The sequence below is a fragment of the Plectropomus leopardus genome, chromosome 2 (assembly GCF_008729295.1).
Source record: "Plectropomus leopardus isolate mb chromosome 2, YSFRI_Pleo_2.0, whole genome shotgun sequence".
NCBI classification, from domain to species: Eukaryota; Metazoa; Chordata; class Actinopteri; order Perciformes; family Serranidae; genus Plectropomus; species Plectropomus leopardus.
This window is the reverse complement of record NC_056464.1, coordinates 5,970,721-5,993,501: the sequence shown is the minus strand read 5'-3', so window position 1 is coordinate 5,993,501 and position 22,781 is coordinate 5,970,721. Positions and strand designations below refer to the sequence as shown.

General features: G+C 41.6%; 1 protein-coding gene across 2 annotated transcripts in view; it reads right to left on the bottom strand.

Annotated features, from left to right (window-relative positions):
• Positions 1-22,781, bottom strand: part of LOC121949457 (microphthalmia-associated transcription factor-like) — a 36,797-nt gene that overhangs the window by 5,260 nt on the left and 8,756 nt on the right. Inside the window, exon 1 of one of the 2 annotated variants that reach the window (XM_042495157.1) lies at positions 28-101. The exons of the other annotated variant lie outside the window; for it this stretch is intronic. Within the exon in view, the coding sequence (XP_042351091.1) occupies positions 28-60 (33 nt within the window). The 5' untranslated portion in view covers positions 61-101. Of the gene's footprint in view, positions 1-27; positions 102-22,781 lie in introns of those variants that run through there. 2 annotated transcript variants of the gene reach the window in all.

The window sequence follows — 22,781 nt, the reverse complement described above, 5'->3', positions numbered from 1 at the left end:
ATCAAAGAGAAAAACAACCCATCTCACCTGGTAATGGCTGTATTCAAGCATTTCCAGCATGTTATGTGAGTAGTAATTGATAAAATAATCTACATACAGTGTATAATCCCTTTATCTCATTAGCCAACACTGTGGACAGCCAGCTAGCATGTACAAATCTGAGAGCAGTTACCAGTCCTGCTTAATTTATCCAGGGCTTGCAGCTCATTAGTTATGCAAGTTAAGAAATGGAGGAGGACACTGCAGACTCATCCTCCCACTGTTGTGTTGTTCCATTTTAACTATGACTTTATGTCTTTAAAGAGCCCTTTTGACGTCACCATCTCTGGCTTACAAAGGAGTCTTTTTAGCATTTGGCCAGTAGCCTGCGAACCGAAGCTCGCTTAAGGCTAACTAACGTTTAATCTTTAGTTCTGCTCATCTAGTATAAAACATTATTTGTTCTGAACAGCAGGGACACAATTGACACCACTGTTTCGCTGCAAACTAGCCATATGAAAACGCAAATGTATGGTCTGTTTACCAGCCCCATCCATTTTTGGGAAATGGGTGTTAATCACGTTTAACCATCAATTGTTATGCACTGACACTGGCAGGGTAAAGAAGTTGAGCAGCTTGATTTTATTGAATTTGACCATTCATATGAGCTTTCGTCCGGTCTATGTTGTCTTTCTGTACTAGAAAGCATTGGATGGCAGCTCTGGTATTAATAGAGCAGCAGTCAAAGGGAGGTTGTTTCTTCCAAGTCTTATTTTTTAGGCTTTCGTTTTGTGAATCAGTTGATCATAGTGCCAAGCGCAGTCAATGGTGCGCTGGAAATAGCCCTGAGGGTGTGGGGACTGACTTTCAAAAAATGTTGTGGTCAGAGATGCATGGTGGAGCTATAGCGCTGTTGGAAACAGGATGACCCATAATGACCCATCAAATCATATTGTTACCTTAAATAAACAGTGTAATGTGCACAATGACAGGCAAAAGTGAGTCCAGAGAAAATTACAGAGCAGTACACTTCATTCCAAAAAAAAGCTTAAATAAAGTAGCAAAGGGTTTTTACTTTGGCAAAATTGCTTTGATTTCATTAAAAAAAAAAAACATGAGGAGAGGGCAAAGGGCAATTTAACAAGAAATGCTTCAAAGAAATTTAAGATCAAAAACAATTCCAAGATATACACCCATATCCATATTTCTATTGCACAATTTTAAATATACAATAATAAACAGAGTTTTTAGACTAATTTTATCTCTCACCTTTTAAAGTAAACTAATTTTTAGGTCATTTTATTGTCACCTTTTCCCACTTTCTTGCAATTTGTGAGGCATCTCTTACTCATAACCTTTTCCCCTACGTTTTTTCCCCAATTTTTTTATTTCCATCTTTAAAAACAACAACAAAAAAAACAGGTCTTTTTCTTGTAAACTTTTACTAATTTCCTTCTATTTGTGGGGCATTTCTTGCCAAGTTGCCCATTGCCTTTTCCACCATGATTTTGGAAGAAAAAAATTGCTTGGGTGGTAAAGGATTAGAAATAATAGAATGATAAAACAGTCTAAATAGATAGTATATAAACTACACACAAAAAGTAAGGAAATTTGTGTTTGGTTGATTATTTCTTTGTTGTTACAATGCTTCTTGGCAATAAATCTTATACTGCTGGAAGCCTGTTTATTTCTCTATTTAAATGGTGCCACATTTGTAAGGAACATGCATTTGTGGGATGAGCAGCAGAGCTGAGTATGTGGGTTGCGCCCATGAAAAATTTGGCAAATCTTTTCTACCGATGCCAAACAGTTTTTCTTGCTGTCGGTACTGACTATTGTTTTGAGCTTCTGGTACCCCCAGGTGCTGACAATCAGGCGCCTGATGTTAGCACCTGTGAGCATGGGCCCTGCTACAGTGGTCAGTTGGTGTCTGATCCAAGAATCCAACACAGCCACGTTGGCTGACTTGCGACAAAGAATGGGATGCCATCCCACAGCAGTGTGTGACCAGGCTGGTGACCACATGACGAGCAGGTACCAGGCTGTTGTGGTTGTGTATGGTTCTTCCACATGCTACTGAGGCTCCTGTTTGTCAAATGAATAAATTGTTAAGTTGCCAACATGCCTTGTTTATTCAGACTTCAATCATCCAATCCACCAAACAACACCAAACAAGAGTCAATAGTAAAATAAGCTGTTTGGCATTGGCAGAGAAGATTTGGCAAATGTTTCATGGATGCAACCCACATACTCAGCTCTGCTGCTCACCCCACAAATGCATCTTCCTTACAAATGTGGCACCATTAAAGAGGGACATAAACAGGCTTTCCAATGGTATAAGATTTATCGCCAAGAAGCATTGTTACAACAAAGAAATAACCAAACATAAATTTCCATACTTATTGTGCTACGTTTATTAACTTGTGCATTCACAGAATTTCTCATATTCTGCGATCCTTCCCCGCTGCCTTTCTCAGAATATCTTTAGAACTAAAAATTGCTAGGTGGGCTGGCTCTGGTGAACGGGCTTTGTGGTGTGGGCCCCAGGAAGCATAGCAGGGAACAACACCATAAACATAGGCACAAACACAGTGATGAGCGCAGACAAACTGACAAAGGACAAGGTGAAAGACACAAGTATATATACACAGAAAGCTAATTACAAGAACAAGACACAGCTTGAGTGGGTGGACACACAGGGATTGGCTGACAACAAGGGTGTGGTAGGGAACACTAGAGTGGTGCAAACAAGACTAACACAGAACAGGTGTGCAAGGAAAGGACTAAGGAGACTGATAGAGGGCAGGTGTGTCAGAAAACAGGTGGGAAACAGAGATAACAAGATGTAACTGAAGATATGACACATGAGGAGCTTGACTTTCAGAATAAAACGGGAAATAAAGTACAGCAAATTATAACAGCTTGCTCTGATATGCCTATTGTTGTTTTAAAATATAGCATTTATTTAATTAGTGGAGGTATTTTTTTCCTGTGTAAAAAAAGTTAGTATTCTAAAGTTATATGGAAAATAAATATATATAAAGACAAGCAAGACTCAGTCTGCACCACCGAGGCTATAGAGCATGGATTTAATCAGCTGCTTGTTCCACCATTAGAGATTGCAGACTGAGCTCTGGTGGTGCGTGCTGTGCACTTCTTACAATGAGTTTAAAAGAAAGAGGAGCACCTGTATTTATGATGCTACTGAAAAAAAATACTGTTGGAATTTATTCCAGTATACCCTGGTGTTGTGTCCTGTAATTATATTAGGCTGTCGCCAGAAGGCGCTACTGAGCATGTTAAGGTGATACACAGGTGGTTTCAGTAAGAGAGGGAGAAGAAGAATAAAGCTATGAAGTGAAGCAGACAGGACGTTTCTTCGGCTGGTTATTTTTACTTTCTTGAACTGGAAATACAACATTTTGGCGACGAGGATGGCAGTTTCTGTACCTCTACCTGCACCGTTCTTGCCATGCCCAGGCGAACCTGCTATTGCTTTTCCTACTTGGCTAAAAATGTTTGAGAACTACATGCTAGTTATCGATGCTACGGGGGATAGCTGGTCTGACGAACGAAAACGCGCCGTTCTTCTCCATGCGCTGGATACGGAAGGACAGAGACTGTTTTACTCTTTGCACGATACAGGTACTACCTACACTTCTGCTGTGGACGGACTGAAAAAGCACTTTGTTCCCAAAGTGAATGTAGTTGCAGAACGCCACAAGTTTCGTAAAAGGGCACAGAGACACGACGAGACTATTAACCAGTTCCTGGCTTCACTACGTGAGCTGGCAGCAGCATGTGAGTTTGGAGATATGGAGGACCAAATGCTTCGTGATCAACTGATAGAGTGTGTTGCTAATACACGCATACGGGACAGATTGTTGCTGGAACCGGATTTGACTTTAGCTAAGGCTACTACGCTGGCTTTACAGATTGAAAGCGGACTACGAAACGCTGATGTCCTTTCCGACACTACTGCAGCTGCACCAGTAAGAGCCATACACACCCAGCCACGGGGCAACCGCTGGCGGGAAAACGGCAAACCAGCTTCAAAGACGACCCCTGCTACAGCTCACACTGCCGCTAAACGCCGCTCCTGCTACCGATGCGGATCCACCAGCCATCTGGCCAATAAGCCTTCATGCCCTGCAGCTAAAGCTACATGCAATTCCTGTGGAAAAGTTGGACATTTTTCTAAAGTTTGTCAATCCACCCAGAGGGAGGTACGTGAGGTACGGATAAGTGAACTGACTGTGCTCTACATGAATGATGCTGTGCAGGATAAAATCCTCTGTACTGTGCATGTCAATGCAAGTGGGCATTTTCATGACATTGAGCTGATAGTAGATACAGGTTCATCTGTTTCCATTATTCCAGTGAGCATGTATAAGACTCTCTTTCCTACCTGTGAACTTGCAAAGCCTACTGTGACTCTGCTCACGTATTCAAAACAGTTAATACCAGTTATGGGATCTTTGCATGCTACAGTGATTCATGCTGGACATTCAACTACAGGCTCATTTATGGTGGTTGAATCAGGTGCTGCTTTGCTAGGGCTAGACTTATTTGTTGCCCTAAATATGTCTATTGAGGGGAACAAAATCCTTCCTGCTACGAGCCCCAAAGATCCCCCTGCTCCACAGAATGCACCTACAGTACTAAATACAGCACCTCTGACTACACCAGAGATACCAGTGCAGGAAGTTGGGTGTGCAAAAGGATTCGTACATAAAATCAAACTGAAACCAGATGCAGTACCAGTACAACAGAAGCTGAGGAGGCTTCCATTTACTGTGAGACAGGCTGTTACTGATGAGCTCAAAGACCTAGAAGAAAAGGGCATAATAGAACGCATTGATGCATCTCCATGGGTCTCTCCCATAGTTGTGACCCAGAGAAAAGAGGGAGGAAAGCCTCGTATGTGTGTTGACCTCAGGGAGCCAAACAAGTCCATTGTTAGCGACTGTCATCCCTTACCACACATGGATGATCTGTTCACTAACCTGCGAGGAGCCACAGTCTTCTCTACCATTGACCTAGCCTCTGCTTATCATCAGATGATGCTACACCCAGACAGCCGTGACCTGACCGCCTTCATCACTCACGAAGGTCTTTTTCGTTTCTGCAGAGTTCCATTTGGCCTTGCTTCAGCTCCATCAGCCTTTCAAAAAATGATGTCAGTTGTACTTGCAGGCTTACCAGGAGTGCAAGCCTACCTTGATGATGTCATATGTTATGGTGCTACTCGATCGGAACACGATGCTAACCTACAGAGAGTGCTACATGCCTTGAATGAGGCCGGACTCAAACTGAACATGCACAAGTGTAAGTTTAATCAGACGTCTTTGTGTTTTTTAGGCCACACTATATCAAAAGATGGTCTTTACCCCGACCAAGACAGGGTCAGAGCAGTGGCTGATGCACCTGCCCCACATGACATGCCTTCCCTGCGCTCATTTCTTGGTCTTGCATCGTGGTACAGTAAATTCATTCCCAACTTTGCTACTGTTGTTGAACCACTACGAGCGACACTACGTGCCTCTACAGACACACAATTCAAATGGACTGCTGAGGCTGACTCTAGTTTTGCAGACATTAAGAGACTCATTCTAAACAGTCCAGCTTTAGCACTCTATGACCCTGCTTTGCCTACACAAGTGACTACTGATGCTTCTGACTATGGACTCGGAGCTGTGCTCACTCAACTTAAGCCTGACAACTCAGAGAGGATAGTAGCTTTTGCTTCCAGGACACTTTCCCTTGCTGAGAGAAAGTACTCTACTGTGGAACGTGAAGCACTTGCCTGTGTTTGGGCAGTAGAAAGATGGAGGACCTATCTGTGGGGACGTCACTTTGTACTGCGTACAGATCACCAAGCACTCACAACTCTCCTCACATCTAAAGGTACAAATCGTGCTGGATTGAGAGTAGCCCGATGGTCTGCTCGACTGCTTTGCTTTACATATGAGGTTACTTACCGTCCAGGGAAACAAAATGTCACTGCTGACTGTTTATCCAGACTTCCACTTCCCACTACAGGAGACACTGCTGAGAGACCAGACATGGTGGCTGCCGTCTTCATGGAGTCTTCCCATGCCATGTCTTTATCAGGGTTCACCGCTGCGTGTGAGACATGTCCTGAGCTGACACAGCTGAGACATCAGATACAGACAGGTTGGCCAAAATGCAAAAAGAATGTGGCGCCTGAACTTGCTCCTTACTTTAACATGCGAGATGAACTGGCTGTAGATAACGCACTTATTATGAGAGGCTCCAATCGTGTGCTTGTTCCCACTTCACTCCGGTCCAGAGTGGTAGATTTAGCACATGAAGGGCACCAGGGAATAGTATGAACTAAGCAGAGACTACGTGAGCTATACTGGTGGCCAAGGATGGACAATTGTGTACGGACTTTGATAGCTTCATGTGTGTCATGTCAGTACAATGACAAAACAGCAAGAACTGCACCTGCACCACTTACACCAGTGGAACTCCCAGATGGTCCATGGGAATAGGTGGCCATTGACATTACAGGTCCTTTTGAGCAGGCCACATGGGACTGTCGTTATGCCATTACTCTCACTGACTATTACAGTAAGTGGCCAGAAGTGGCATTTGTCTCAAACATAACAACAGAGGTCATTATTCAGTTTTTAACTTCTGTGTTCAGTCGAGAGGGAAACCCTTCATTCCTGGTTTCTGACAACGGATGTCAGTTCACCTCCACTGCGTTTGCTAACTTTCTCAGGGAGAGAGAGATAAAACACCTGCGCTCCAGCGTCTACTATCCAAGAGCCAACGGAGCCATTGAAAGATTCAATAGGGTACTTAAAGAGTGTATACAGACTGCTGAAAGAATGCACAGACCATGGAAACAAGCAGTTACAGAGTTCTTGCTGAACTATCGAGCCACACCCCATGCTACAACAGGAGCTACTCCATTTGAGTTGCTGAGAAACAGGAAGATGCGCACAAAACTAAATATCCTTCCTGTTTCACACAAAACCAAGACACACAAACAAGTGAAAGAGACTGCGAGACAAAGACAACAGAGGAGCAAGGAGTATACAGACATGAAGACAAGGGCAAAAGTTCCCATGTTCAAAGTAAACGACACTGTACGGGTCCGGAGACCTGAACATGTTCCAAAGGGATCATCCAGATTCACAGAACCTCGGACTGTTGTTAAGAAGTTAGGACCGAGCACTTATCTGCTCAGTGATGGTCGAAAATGGAATGCATCCAAGCTCGCACACTTCCCAAAAGAGGCTCAAGCTTCCATCATTAAAGACAACGAGAATGTGTTTGATGAACTAACAGTACCTGAAATTGTGCAACATAATGTACCTAACCCAGGCCCAAGAAGGACCCTGAGAGTGAGAAACCCACCTCAGTGGCTGACAGGTTTTGTGAGATAAAACGAAAGATACAAGGAGAATGTGACTTCATATTTCAGTACATAGTGCAATGTTTACATCATATTACAGGATTTATGCCATATTTGAGTTTCAAATAGTTACTACCTGATATGGGATTCAGTTGAGTTGTAATAGTTATTTCATGCAAATTCTGCTACATGATGTTATTCCTGACTGACATGGTTATTTTACATGTGTTGGTGTTACAAGATGCTGTTTCAAACAAAATGCTTCATTTTACTGATCAGTGTACAGGATGATGCCTTCAAGAAAAGGGGAAAATGTTGTGTCCTGTAATTATATTAGGCTGTCGCCAGAAGGCGCTTCTGAGCATGTTAAGGTGATACACAGGTGGTTTCAGTAAGAGAGGGAGACGAAGAATAAAGCTATGAAGTGAAGCAGACAGGATGTTTCTTCGGCTGGTTATTTTTACTTTCTTGAACTGGAAATACAACACCTGGTTTACTAGAATACAGTGACACCATCCAAAGCCTAGTGTAGATAACACACTGCTGCTGTTGTTAAATTCAGTGCTGATGTTGGCAAACAGGTACAACTGCTGTACAGATTTCTTGCCTCTAGAAATTGTTTATGTCTTAATCTGATGCTAAAATAATTAATCACTTTTGGGATTAATATCAGAATAAAAGGGGATTCACCAAAGTGTAGACCAAATATTTAGTTGGCGGTCCTCTACAGAAAGACTGAGCACGCCATGGTTTAATGTCTTGGTCAATTACACACTATTGGTAATTATATCTGCTATAACAGAAGTTAGACATGAAATTCTAAACGACAAACTCTTCATCCAAGTCTTACTCCAAAGTGGTCACATGGTGACAGTCCGGGCAGTGACTGTCCACGTCAACCCATGACGTTTTAGGTATCCCTGGCACGTTCAGAGTGAGAACGGTTGGGTAACCACGTAATATTGCTCGAGAGACACATCTCCTGGATGCACTGGGACGCATCTTCAGTGATGTATCCTGGGGTCATCGGGTGTTTTGGGTCTCGCAACATCAGACACCCTCGCCCAGGCGACCCAGTCGGGGGTGATCAGGCCCCGACTTGCGTCCCAGGAGCAACCCACGGATCTGCCCTCTTAAGCCACAGCCATCTCGTGGCTCTCTCTGCAGCTTCGCTTGCAGATTGGATGGCCCTCCTCTTGGCTGCCCCTGTAACGCCCAATTGGCCAAGACTCTGCAAAGAGAGCGTCCTGCAAAGCCTCTACACCCAACATCTATGGGCTTGTAGAATGTCCTCCAGCCCCTGCCCCTGCACTCCTCCACAGGTTCCTAATACTTGGCACGTTTCCTTGCGTTGGCTTCCTCAATCCGCTCTTCCCAGGGCACTGTGAGTTCTAGCATGATCAGGTGTTTTGAAGCCTCGGAGGTGATGATCATGTCTGGCCGGAGAGATGTTGTAACTATGTGCTGTGGGAACCTCAGCTGTTTTCCCAGGTCAACGTGCAGCTGCAAATCAGGGGCTGTGTGGAGGAGGCCTGCTGTTGTCTGTAGATGTGCCCGGGGGTTTCTCTCCAGCTTTGATGAAGGGGATTGCCTTCTTTGGTCCATGATGGTGTTTGCTGGTGCTAATGGCTGAGGCTATGCTCTCAGCAACTGCTTTGAATACCTGGTCATGGCGCCAGCGATAGCGACCATCAGCCAGGGCCTTTGGGCAGCTGCTGAGGAGATGTTCTAATGAGCCTCTTCCAGAGCAAAGAGGGCAGGAAGGTGTCTCATTCTTCCTCCACACATGGAGGTTTGCTGGGCTAGGGATTGCGTCGTAGACTGCCAACACAAGGAACTGGACGCGATGAAAGTCTGCCTGCATGAGGTTTGACCGGGTGACTTTATGCTGCAATGTGCTCTCCCACCTTGTCCATGCTCCCTGCTGCTGGAGTCCCACTGCCCTACTCAGTCGCTCTTTTTCCATGCCTGCTCGGACCTCTTCCTGGAGTAAGTGGTGTCTCTCCTTGCCCCGGGCCTGGCTAACTTGGGTCTTGGGAAGTGGCCCAAGCCTTTCCTTCCTTTTGCCACAGCCCCCACCAGTGCCTTTTGCCTTAGGCATGACTCTGCCACCTCCACTGCCTTCTCTGCCTTCCACTTCCTTCCTGTCCTCACTTCAATCCCAGCTGATGACACCTTGCAGTCCCTAGAATCCCTGTACTGTAGGGCCTCTCTTGTGCATGCCACCTTGAATTCTTCAGTAAGCCCACTGAAGGACAGCTGCAGGGTGTTAATTGTCCCGTACAGGGCAGCACTGTTGAGGCTGCGAGGAAGGCCCAGCCACTTCTGAAGAAAGCCGCTGATCTTCCTTTCGAGGGATTTCACAGTTGTTATTGGGACTGCATAGACAAGGACAGGCCACAAGACTCTGGGCAGAATGGAGTGCTGGTAGATCCAGGCCTTAAACCTACCAGGCAGGCCGGACTTGTCCACCTTGGTGAGCCACACTCCAAGCTCTTCAGTTGACTTCTGGATAGCTGCAGTCTTTCAGGCTGGGGTCAAAGAGCTTCCCCAAGCTCTTGACTGGTTGCTCCATGATGGATGGGATTACAGTTCCTGAGAGTGAGAACCGGAATTTGTCAGTCACCTTACCCCTCTTCAGTACCATGTACCTTGACTTGGAGGGCTTGAAGCTCATCCTTGCCCATATGATGAGTTTCTCCAGTCCTTGCAAGATCCACCTGCTCCCTGGGACTGATGTTGTTGTGATGGTGAGGTCATCTACTGTATATAGGCTCTTATGGGGGGCTGTCGAACACCTGATCTGGATAGAGGCCCTCTGCATTCCACCTTAGCAGCCTTGACCACCATGTTCATCACTAGTGCGAAAAGGATAACTGAGATGGTACAGCCTGTTATTATTCCTTTACTAAGGTGATGCCAGTCTGATGTTAGAATAGAATAGAATAGTCTTTATTGTCATTGTACTGGTACAACGAAATTGAGGGTGCTCCCACAAAGCCACCGTACACCACAGAAGATTTGAAAGTGACATAAGATAAATAAACAACATAAATGAGGTTTAATAAAATATATATAAATGTGGGCAATGTGTGTACAGGTAGTGCAGTATAAACATATAAAGATGTATATATGTATATAATTATGGATGTAAAAAGTGGTGAGTAGTTGCATCAGTTTAAAGTGACTATAAACATTAAAGCAGTGACCCAGACGTGACCCTGAGCCTGAAATTGTCAAAAAAAAATCCAGGATCAGGTCTTTGATCTTGCTGGGAACATGGTGGAGGTGTAGCGCCAGCTCCATTAGTTTGTGTGGGATGGACCCGTAGGCATTTGTCAGGTCTAACCACAACACACTCAGTGGTGAGATTGTCCGAAACTGGTTGATGTTTTTCGAATCAAAACTCCCTCTGCACACCTCCACTGGTCGGCAATTCTCTCCCTTCGCCAGATCACCCTCAAGGTCTTCCACAGGTGTCAGAGAAGCTCTGGGCAGCGCTTGTAGACAAGATAGAGTACACCACTGGGGCCTGGAGAAGATGCTGAGTGGGCTGCCTTGATGAACTCTTCAACCTCCTTTAGACTAGACTACGTCAACTTGAACTCTTAAAGAGGGAGAGCTTATAGGTCAGGTAGGTTGGGAGGGGGATGGGTCACACAAACAACCTACTTTTGTATGGTTTTCTACACCTTTCAATGTGCCCAAGTCTAACCATCCTAATCCCAACCATCATGACAGTCCGTACTGTTGTGTAGGGACACAGGAACGATGTCGCTTCGTCCCACCACGTGCATTTGTTGACATCAAGGTAATGGGCTGCATCATTCCACCATGACATCCTCCCACTATGTGCATTTTTGTAGTGGCATCCCGGCATGTCATAGCTTGACATGGCAAGGAAACCTAAACTTCATAGGCTGACGTGGAAGGTCACTGAACAAATGTCCCCATGTGATGGATTTAGAGTGAGAATGTGCTCTTTCTTCAGTCAGTCCATGCAGTGACTTTACAGCAGGTCACTTTAAAACCACGAGTTCCGAGTACCTTTTATTATAATAAATTGATCTTCTAAAAGCAAACCCTCACTTATCTTAGGTCATTTAAACATGATCATGACATATTTTACCAAAGTATAATTCAACAGTTTTAAGCACACAAGTCACACAGCACACAGTTTTAAAAAAATGTCCATGTCCATTTCAAAAATAACATATCATCTGTGTTTATTTCAAATGTTCATTTGAGACATTTTACTTGTTATGATATATTTGCTCCAAGTCTCAGAGCAGCATTGGATGAGCTGAGAATATGCTTTTGTGTCAAACTACACAATAATTTTGTTTTCAGACTATGACTAATACTCCGCGGAGGGAAACATCGACGTCACGCCGAATTTTTCTACAGTTTAGTCTCTACATGTTAACTGTTGAGTATGATGCCAAAGTGCTGCACAGTTTTAATTCACAACTACAGACAATGTTTTCCTCTGAGGAAAAACTGAAGCATCAATTATTCACACTATTTCAACCTCTATTTTGTCACTCTGGGTGATGATGATGTGAATCCGTTGTAACAGGCAAAGCACACAAGGCAGAAAAAGCTGATGTACTGAATCAGAAGCTGATCTTATAGTAAACTGTTCCCATAAACATTTATCTGAGGAATTAAGCTGCTTCTCAGGTGCCTTACACGTGATGATGCACTATCAGTGCAGCTAAATAATGCAAACGCCTGCCGCCGCATCTCGTGTAACGCTGCCAGAACAATCCTCCCCTAAATTACTGGACTCATTCAGGGCTGGAGAGGTGAACACAAACACAGGGGAAGTGCCCTCTGGCTGGACACAGCCTTACATGATAAAACAGAGAAAGCATTCTTTGTTAACTCATAGAAGAGCGTTTCTTTGTCTCCCCTCTGGAGTGTGGCCTTTTCCTTCAGCCAAACCTTTGGGTTGAGGAACTATCAACAAGGGAAGTATTTCATTTATCCCTACAGCAAGCTAAGCCCTTACTTTATTCATGGACTCTTTGTGAGATGAAGGTTTATTACCTTCTCAGGGAGAGCACATGGGTCCATGTTTTAGATGCCTTGGGGATCAGTAACATTTTGAGAGATAGTCGTCACTCCTTGACCTCTGAAAAGAAACAGATCCATTCATGTCTCTCCGTCAGCTCCGCTCTGTTTTTTACTGCCTTGGTAACCAGCCACACTTGGGGGCATTTTGTCAAGGAGGATGCTAAACATTTAGCGTGTGCTCGGAAAATGCCAACACTTGAGCCAAGTCTTTGCTTTCACATTACATCAAAGGCAACACAGAACTGGGGCCATGATTTTTTGCATTGTGCTGTATTTTGCATATTTACACATTTACACCCATCTGTAATTTAATTTTCTGATGTCTTTTATGTCACTGAAGGCAAAATTATAAAATTCAAATCACTGTTTTGCTTGACAGACTCCCTTTCACAAAAATGCATTTTTTCTCAGCTTTCTAGAAAAAAAGTGGTCTTTTTGATGAAACTAGCCTCTATTCAACTTCAGATAAATCAAGAATGGAACAAGGTGCAAACAAACGTTGTTTTTTTTCCATGACGCAAAGGAGAGTTTCTTCTTTCAGTTTAACTATTCAGTGTTTTCAGTCTTTGTACAAAATATTCTGTGGTTCTTGAAAGATGACTCAAAATGGCCAGAAAAGCTGGCACAAGCCACTTTCCATTATATAATAGGGCTGGCACTCAATGAGTTAAGACTAGATCCTGGTAACGATAAAAAATCATTCACAAAGCATCACAGCCATTAAGGAGGACTTTTAAGGGACTAAAGAGTTTCTGAAGTCACAGGAGAAAATAGCAGAAAGACAAAGAAGCAAGAGAAATATTCTTCAAATGCCCAATATAGTTAGTTAGTGAGAAACTACAGATTAAATCATGTAGGGATAATGTTTGTGGTTGATCTCATTAAAGATCTCCTCAGATCTGCGAACCAACACAATAATGATATAATAAAAATAACATGAGGAAAAACAGATAGATATTTGGAAAAATGCTACAGTGCAGCAGTGTTATTCAACATGTTCTCTTCCAAAGTCATCATATGCTGCCACTGTGTCAGTGGACTTCCTCCTCTAAATATTATGCTGAAGGTATTCCATCTGCATCCAATATTTATGTTCTGGGATGCTGCTACCATGATGTCACCAAATGCACATGGTGGGATGACGCTGCACGTACAACAAGTTTTCGCAACAACAGCACGGCAACCCATGCCGGAACATCAAAAAATGCACATGCTGACACGGATACAGAAGGTAGTTACGACACGCCCCAGTGCACACTATTATGATGGGCCCCTGTGCAAGCTGTAATGCACATATTGTTTTGTCACACTGAACGTCAACATTCATATTGCCCAGTAATCATCACTGCATAGCTGTATGACAAAAATACCATAGAAAAAAGGAAATTGTGCATTTAATTCCATTGTTTGTTTTTATTGTGTATGTATTGTAAGTATCATATTTTGTTATTGATTTCTAGAGACTACTTTACAAAAATCAAGAAGAAAACCATGGCAGAGATGTGTTTGCCTTTTGGAGCAAATAAATAATAGATGGTTTCATTTTAAGAAAATGGTATATTTTCCAGAAGTCCACAGGTGTATTTTTTAAGTGGTGTTTTCTCATAAAACTCTTATTTTCCATCTGACATATTGTTGGATGGGCCCCCCTACCTCATGGGCCCCAGTGCAATCCCACTGCCTGCACTGTCTATATTTATGCCCCCCTATATGTTTATATATTCCCCTGCCCCTGGTTTGGATGAGGGGAGGGAGGCACATGGTAAAATGTAGGAAATATTACATTCACATGCGAACCAAACACCAGACTCCCACATCAAAGTCAACTGTTGTGCAATCCACCCATCACCCCTCCAACCTGCCATATAGACGCCTTCATGCTCCTTATATTACATTGTTACCAGCAGTTTTTTAACCTATTAGCATCCTGCCACATTTAATGCACACGTGAAAGGTTCTATCCTGCCAGATTCTCTAGTGACACTGACTGTTTGCCCATTGGACAGATGCAGCAGGTGCCATCCAGCCATGCGCCAGCATATAATAACACCATGACCAGTTCTGTCTGGCCGCATTCTCACCTGAATCCGTCCAGCAGCGTTCCATGTGCATGCAAAAGATGCCTTTTAGTGTCATGCACTTACACTAAAAGCACTGACAAAGCAACTCTTCTTTACAAGTTCAGAATGAGAATGGCTGTGTGATCACACAAATATCACTTTCACAGTTTCATATTGTGATGCAGTTCTTTTTTTATTTCCTAGCAGCTGTCTACACCTTGCAGGCCCACAAAGGACTGTACCTGTGACAACCAATTACATCTGTTTAAAGCATGTGTCAAGCAACAGGGTCAACCACATCTCCTCTCTTAGGTAAAAGTTCTGTAAGGGTCAGTAGATGAATGTTATGTGTTATTTAGACTTCATGTTGATGAATGATGACATTTACAGCAAGTTAATATTTTATTAGATTAGTAGCAGAGCAGATGTTCTTTGAGATAAATTAGAAATGCTCACTGGCACAGCAAAAAGATCAAGATCCATTAAATAAGTCCACTCCAGCCCGCATATCAGATAAAATACACATCATTGGTAGAGCGTTTTTACAGACTGGACTTCCCCTGTTGGAAACAACTGTGAATTACATTTCTGTATATCATCCAAAAATGTGTCAACACTTGGTGCAGCTGGGTCTTCAGGGGTTCACTGAATTTTTATTCTTAGTAGCCAAAATCACTTTTATTTTCCTCTGTGTGAGTAGAGGTCACATGGGCATGGCAACTGTAAGCGTACAGATGAAAGTAACCCTTAGAAAACTTAGCGTCATTGAATAAATATGTGATATTTTAACAAGATGAGCTGATGTACGACATCTATAGTCCAATGTGTGTGGCATGAATTATTTACAGATTTACAAATGAGTAACGGAAGCAGTGAAAAGTAATTTCATTTTACAGCTAAAGCCTGTTATCAAAATGTTCATCCCTAGAGCTATTTATGCTTTAGTGAATGGAGCACTGATATAAAGATGGACTGAGCTTCTTTGTTTTAGGGTAACAACAGATAAAACGTTGCCCTCCAGGCCCGCTTTGCCTCATTTTTTTCTTTTAATTTAGGCATTTATGGAAAAGCAAAAAGAGATATAATAAACTATATCCTGCACGTGAGCTATGCTGAATCATGCCCAGTCTGTAAGAATCAAAGATTCACGTGCGTTTGAACTCTAATGTGCGTTTCACTACAAAATGGAAAAATACTGTCAGTTGAAATTTCTCAATCAGGCATCATTTCTTATACATTAAAAAAATTCCAGTAAGTCAGTCATATTATTATTATATATTATAATTTTCTTGGGAGGAAAAAAAAAAGCCCTTTTCCCCCATGCTGTATATTGTGCTGCACTGTGCTCCAGCGTCCTTAATGGATCACCAACAAGATTGGTTACAGATGTCAAGCTCACTGTGGATATAAACACTATTTTTTAACTGGATCAAAGAGGGGCACTGCTTTGTTGAATGTTTTTTGCCTAAACCTTATCGCAACCATTTTACAATAATAACCACTCATTACAACATGTTTCACCCAGGGGATTGCTCTACGCACATACAGACAGTATGGCTGTGTAACGTTGATATGTAGGGGGAGCATGACAAAGCAACTTGACCTGGGAATGAGATGTTGCTGCTTAATGTTAAGCCGACGAGACCTTAGAATGCAGCCTTGGGAAACTCCACGATGTAATCAACAAAACACCTTATCAACACAAAGTAGTCCCTGTCCTTTAAATAGGGTCAAACCAGTTTAATACTGTGGTCGACCGTGTCAAATGCAGCACTGAGATCTAATTATACAAAGACTGAAACTTGCCCACCGTCTGTGTTTAAGAGGATGCCATTAAAAAGCTGACTTGGTCCTGTGCTGTAGTCTAACTCCTGACAAGGAAACATCAAAGTGCTTTGTTTATGGCAGTAAAGGAACTGATGTGTCCTGTCTAATTTTCTGAATTTTGCCAGTAAAGAAGGCAAACTCATTATACAACTGAGCAGATAAAAGTTCACACATTACTAGCACAGGGGGGGTTGTCACCCTGTCAGCAGTAGCAAGTAAGACAAATAAATTAGTATTGTTTTCAGATATTATGTCAAAGACTGCCTCCTTCCCCATTTCAAAGTTATTATTCTAAAGTCCCTTTTAACACTTCACTCGTCATAATGAACTTAGAAATTCCACTTGAGACTACATTTACCTTTCAAGGAAGCAATGGTGTCAGTAACATTGGTTATCTTATAAGTGATATCATCTATAAGATCATTGATTGAAACCTAAGCGAAGTCAGGTGTGGAAAGCCTAAATGATTTATTCACTGGTTATTGCCAGTTTTCTGATTAACTCTGAATAATTGTGTGTATGATATTCATCTCAAAGAAAACACAGGGATGATCAGAAATAACAACATCTGTCACCACAACCATATAAATTCATGTTAAAATACCAGCAACTACACAGTAAAACTCTATGCAGATGATGGACAGAAATGATCAGCTAATCAGTGGAGTTAGCACATTATCAGGTGACCTATAGATGAATACAGCTTGACATGATGGATTATGTGTGCGCAAGATCAAGATACAGGATAAATCTACATCTGGATGTCAGGGTCATTGAGGCAGAAGTCAACTTTTGAATATATTGTTCTTCAGTAGGAAGCAAATGGTGACCATAAGACTGTTGATTTGTATTGATTTGATCTTTTTAGGACTGACATATTTTATGCCTTTATGCCTTATCATTGAGGCTCCAATTTCGTTGGAGACATGTGGATCTTCACTGTAGTTTGAGGTTCAGACAAATTCCGCTGATCCAACTGATCCCCTCACCATTGCCTGGTTTATTCATATGCTTAACCAATAGTTTATTTTTAAATCTCTGATAGAGTTAGATCAGATCACATTAAATCCAACAATCTTATATCAGCCTCTGAATTACTGAATGCAGCATTGATCTCAGAAGTCACAATGAGACTCATTCATGAATTTTTTTTTTTTTTTTTTTGAATGGTTGTAATATTTTTTTTCTGTTAAAATTATTACTGAAAACAGATAAAGAAGACCTATGAAAAAAGTCTTTCAGTCTCAAGGCTCAGAACTCATCATCAAATCTGTCTTTTGGAGTACGAGCGTGAAGCCAAAAGCTAAGGCTGGATGGCGTTAGATGAGAATGCACTCAGACAGAACCAGTGGTGTTGTTATTATACGCTGGCATACCAGGCGCATCCACATGCAACGAGTGAGCAGCGTTACGGAGTTAGTGAGGACGGAACTGGTTGCATGCACATGAAGCACTGAAGGACAACATCAGGTAATAATACTGTTGGTAACAACATAATATAAGGTGTGCTTATAGGGCAGGAGGGTGGGGAGGTGGATGGATTGATGGGTCCCACAAAAAACTGTAGTCTAGGGTTCACCTCTTGTGTGGATGCAATTTTATTTTTATCTACATGTTATCATGTGCCTCTTTTGCCTAAACTTGACCATCTGTTACTTTTTTGCCTAATCCTAACCATCATGACGATGCATATTGTTTGCCATGTGCTGCATCATTCCACCATGTGCATTTGTTGACATCATGATAACAGCATCACAGAGCGTAAATAGCTGACACAAAAGGATACCTACATCATAAGTAGACGCAGAGGATCACTGACAGAGCAGCACCACGTGACGAGTTGGGATGAGAACATGTTGTAGAAACAAATGTAGCTAACAGGGCCACTATGATATGTCTTAACTAAGAAAACTAAAAGTAAACCATGAATTCTTTGAACTTTATATACTCGCATCCTTATGTGCAAATGTCACATTACATGACATACTTGCATCACTTAACAACGTACTCACATCCCATATATGTAATAAATGTAGTCATTTTAACTGAGAACATTTTTCCTTAACCTAACCAAGTAGTTTCACTGCCTAGAGCTAAGCATGCTGCCACCATTCATTTAAATGCATGACTTGCAACCACCATGAGATTAGACTGTACATAAAGTATATTCAGATGCAAATATTTATGAGCTTAAGTATGATATTGGATGGAGAACTGTTATTTATTTGTTGTTACAGAGTTTTTGTACACAGTGGCATTTTCTACCTTTATTTCAGTAAAACATTTAAGTATTCAGTGTTCAAATTACACCGTCGCTTTCAGGTGAGCTTGATTTTTCGAGGGTGCTAGGCTGCATGCATATACATGACACGCCTGCCTATGTTGGAGGGCAAGACACAAGGACTTTACTTGAGTCTTGTGTTGTCTAATCCCAACCATCCGTGCCGGCATGTGCATTTGTTGACATCCTGGCATTGGTTGCCATGTGGTAATTTTACCATGTTCTTGTGTTGACATCACCGTAGCAGCATCCCAGAACATAAAGAGCAGATGCAAAAGGATACCTAGAGCTTAATATGTAGACACAGAAGTCCACTGCAAAGCATAGTCTTGTCTTCCTTGGTCACTAAAGATAGTTTGACCTTTATTGTTGAGACAGAAAACATGTATTCCTTGCCATCTGCTTGTTGAAGCTATATTTTGCCTGACTACCAGAAATCTAATAGACATTGTTTCACCCAACTAAGTAGAACCAGTGTTGCCATCTTTTTCTTTGTCAAGCTTGTCCAACAGAGCAACAGTTACTACAACATAGAATCAAACAATCATTTGTCAGGTGGCAAGTGCTAATTTGAAACCCTGGTTGACACATTTTGAATTTTAAGATAATAGACTCCTTGTCTCTATCTCATGGTTTATAAACACCACTGTTCCAGCTTTTATTTTGAAATTTCCTCTCCAGATCTGGCTCACTTTAGTTCCATTTCCCTTTCAAATCATCTGTGCCTCTACACTTCCAAAGGCAGTACTTGAATTAGTTCTTTTTTTTTTCTTGTCCATATACTTCCATAGAGAGAGAGGGGGGGGGGTGGAGGAGACAGATGAGACATTTTGGTGACCCTGCTGACCTTTTCAGTCCCACCAGTCTGGGCAGAGGACAAAAGTTCTGTACTTTTGTTGTCTTTGTTATCATCAGTTGTGCTTGACCGGAGTCGAGGCAGACAAGGTAACAGTGACTGGGGGGTGAATTTATGATAGTGTTCACCAGCGCTTCCATTTTATTAGTGAATTCCATAAGGGGTGAGGCAGGGGATAGTGAAGGAAGGAGGAATTAGGAGCTGGTTGTCAACACGTGACATGGAGGCTCTGATAATAGGAGGGACTTTTAGTTGGACGACTACATGAACTCTTCCAACGCCTGCAGGGTGTAGATTTTGCTCTGTTGCCTAATGACCTCAGTAACAACTCTCTATTTCACAGCAGCTACAGAAGAGACAAGCCACTTCATCAGGAGGAGGACCCCAGGACAAAGACATGGCTTCTCTGCTTCTTACCCCGTGGCTACAGGGTAACATTAGTTAGAATTTAACATCCTCTTCCAAGAATGAGGCACATTGTCCCGTCTGTGTGGGATAAGGAACATGCACTTGCTTAAGTGACAAACAGTGGAGCTTAATTTAGCAGCAACATAAACACATAGAGCCCCGTTATGATGCCTGGTGAGGGGCTATGCAATCAGCTAAGCCTGGGACGACGAAATGAAACAGTTAAACAAGACACTGTGTTCCCAACAAGCAGCAAGGGCAAAGATCACACAGTCCAGCACAAGATATTGTACAGATGAAGTGCAGTACTCAAATGGTAAAATGTGCCAATTCAGTATTAAGTGAACAAGTTCATGCGGTCTTTTTAAAAACTTGTTCAGACATGTCTTGCTTTTTTCAGAACTTTATCTTGAAGAATCTGTCAGCTACTAGAGACTGAGAAAAGAGCTCTAGGTATACTTCTTGAGTTTAATAAACAAAAGGCTCTCTTAGCAAAGTCTGAGACCTGCCCTGAAAATCGGAGAGCACAAAGATGTAGCATTATTCAGCTCAATGTGCCTGGAGTTTGAGGAAAAGGTCAATGTAAGCCACAAAGACCTGCACGTGGAATTGAATCTGGTGATTTTTAAAAAGTCAGGGCTTTTCTCGGGCCATCAAATAATACAACTGCCTTTGATCCCTTTCCTCTGATAAATTCAAAGCCACAATTCAGGAGGAAAATTTGAGCAATAGATCAACTCTGTGCCCTGAGTATTCAGTCAGAAGACTTTTTCTGAATACACATTTACAAGAGCCACAAATTGAGGAACAAGACACTAGCTCCCTTATTACTGCAGTGGATCACAGATGCAGCCTTTCAATCTGTCATCTCTTGTATAACTGTAAATGTAAAAGGTATCTGTAAGCTATACTTTTTAAGGTCCCATATTACAATAATATTCAGGTTCATACATGTATTTTTGGTTTTTTTTTTTTAATGAAAATATGTTTACATGCTTTAATGGTTAAAAAAAGAAGGGATGTCTAATGATTAATTTCTTAAGTTGCTATTAATTGCCGAATTTCAATATATAATCACAATTTCATTATTATTGCATTTTTACGCATGCTTATTTTATACTTCATAACCCTTTTTAGTCCATAATGCCAAGGAAAAGCATTTACAAAGGTAAATGTCTTGATTAGGAATCAACCAATTTCAAGTATATTTAGGAACTCCAATGTTCAGAAATATTAGAACACAACAAGCCACAATAACACATTTATATGCAAAAAAACGTAATGGTTTTTGCCCCAAACTGCATGGGATTAGCGAAAAAGTGGGCATGTTTGTAAAGTGAAGACTCGTGGGTATCCACAAAACACATTCAGATATCTTGAAGTGAGAGGTCAAGAGATCTCTGTACAATGGCCATGCTGCTTTTCTTTGCATAAATTTAGCCTAACTTTGGAGCATCCAAAAGATGTAGCAGGATCAAGAACAAATTAATTAATTTAGTTTAATCTAATTTTTTGACCTGTGTTTAAAAAATGACTAATAAATCACCTTGTACCTTGTTATTTAGCCCACTTCCTGACAAGCTAGCATGACAACACTGCACAGCACCATGGGATTCCTTGGGTCTTCTCGCTTTGATACCAGTATCATTACCCGTGATTTACATAATTAAAAAAATATTCATGCATTAAGTATAAACTTTTGATAAATCTGATTTGACACATTAACATTTACAGCCCTATAAAAAAAATTTAAAAAATAATAAAATAAATAAAAAACCTTTGTTTTTTGCTTATACTGTGTGTGCTGGAACACCTGTATTCAACATTATATCCATTTATCAATAAATCCATATATCAATAAACTTAATGTCAGAAAAAATAGACACCTGGATACAGCCTTTTGTGTTGGAGCCGTGCTTGTTCCTATGACAGTTACTCAGTGGTGCATGTGGCCAAAAAAAACTCTATTTTCATAGTATGAAATTATCCAGATGATCAGTGCTCCTTCCATAAAATAATTTAATCTTGCGGCTTTTCTAGACTTTCCAAATGTTGCCGATAAGAATCAATTAAATCATGATCATCATATTAACAAAAGTTATTTTGTTTGTGAAAAAAATACATTAAAATACATTAAAAGAAAAAAAAAAGAAAATGTATTCACTTAATTAGAGACACCTCTTTCCCCATGTAACACAACGGGAAAAGATGGAATTATGTAATTTCAAAGTCTAGTGTACTTCCTGGGAGCCTGGTATTTACCATTTGTTTGGGAAGGGCTCATTTAGTCCCAAAAGAGTTAAATCTGCTCTGATTGGTCAGTATTTGAGGGTCTTCCATATCTTGGCATCTCTAAACCAGTCATTGCAGTCTGGGAATGACTGTAACTGAGAATAGTGGCACTTTGTATCATAAAAACTTGCCAATAAAAGATTGTAAACACAACAAGACATGTTCCAGCAAAAATATTATCCAGAAGAGTTTTACAACATTGACCACAAGAAGTTATTGTTGTTAAGCAGTCGTAGTTAGAAATATTGACTTTTGGTTTCATTTTCTACATCGGTTCCTCTCAGCGTCAAATATTGCTATGCATGGGTTTGCAATAGACCTATTTGAAAGCCCAGTGTATCTCATCAATATAACCAACACATTCTCATCCAAAGTCGTCACATATTACCGCTTTCCAGTGGACTTTCGCTTCTGCACATTACACTCTAGGTATCCCTCTGCATCTGCTATTTAGGTTTGGGGATGCTGCTACCAATGCCAGGATGTCAACACAAGCACATGGTGGGATTACGCTGCACATGTCAACCAACACCAGGACGTCAACAAAGGTGCATGCTGGCATGGATAGATTAGGCTACAATGACACAGATGGTGAGGATTAGGGGGGGG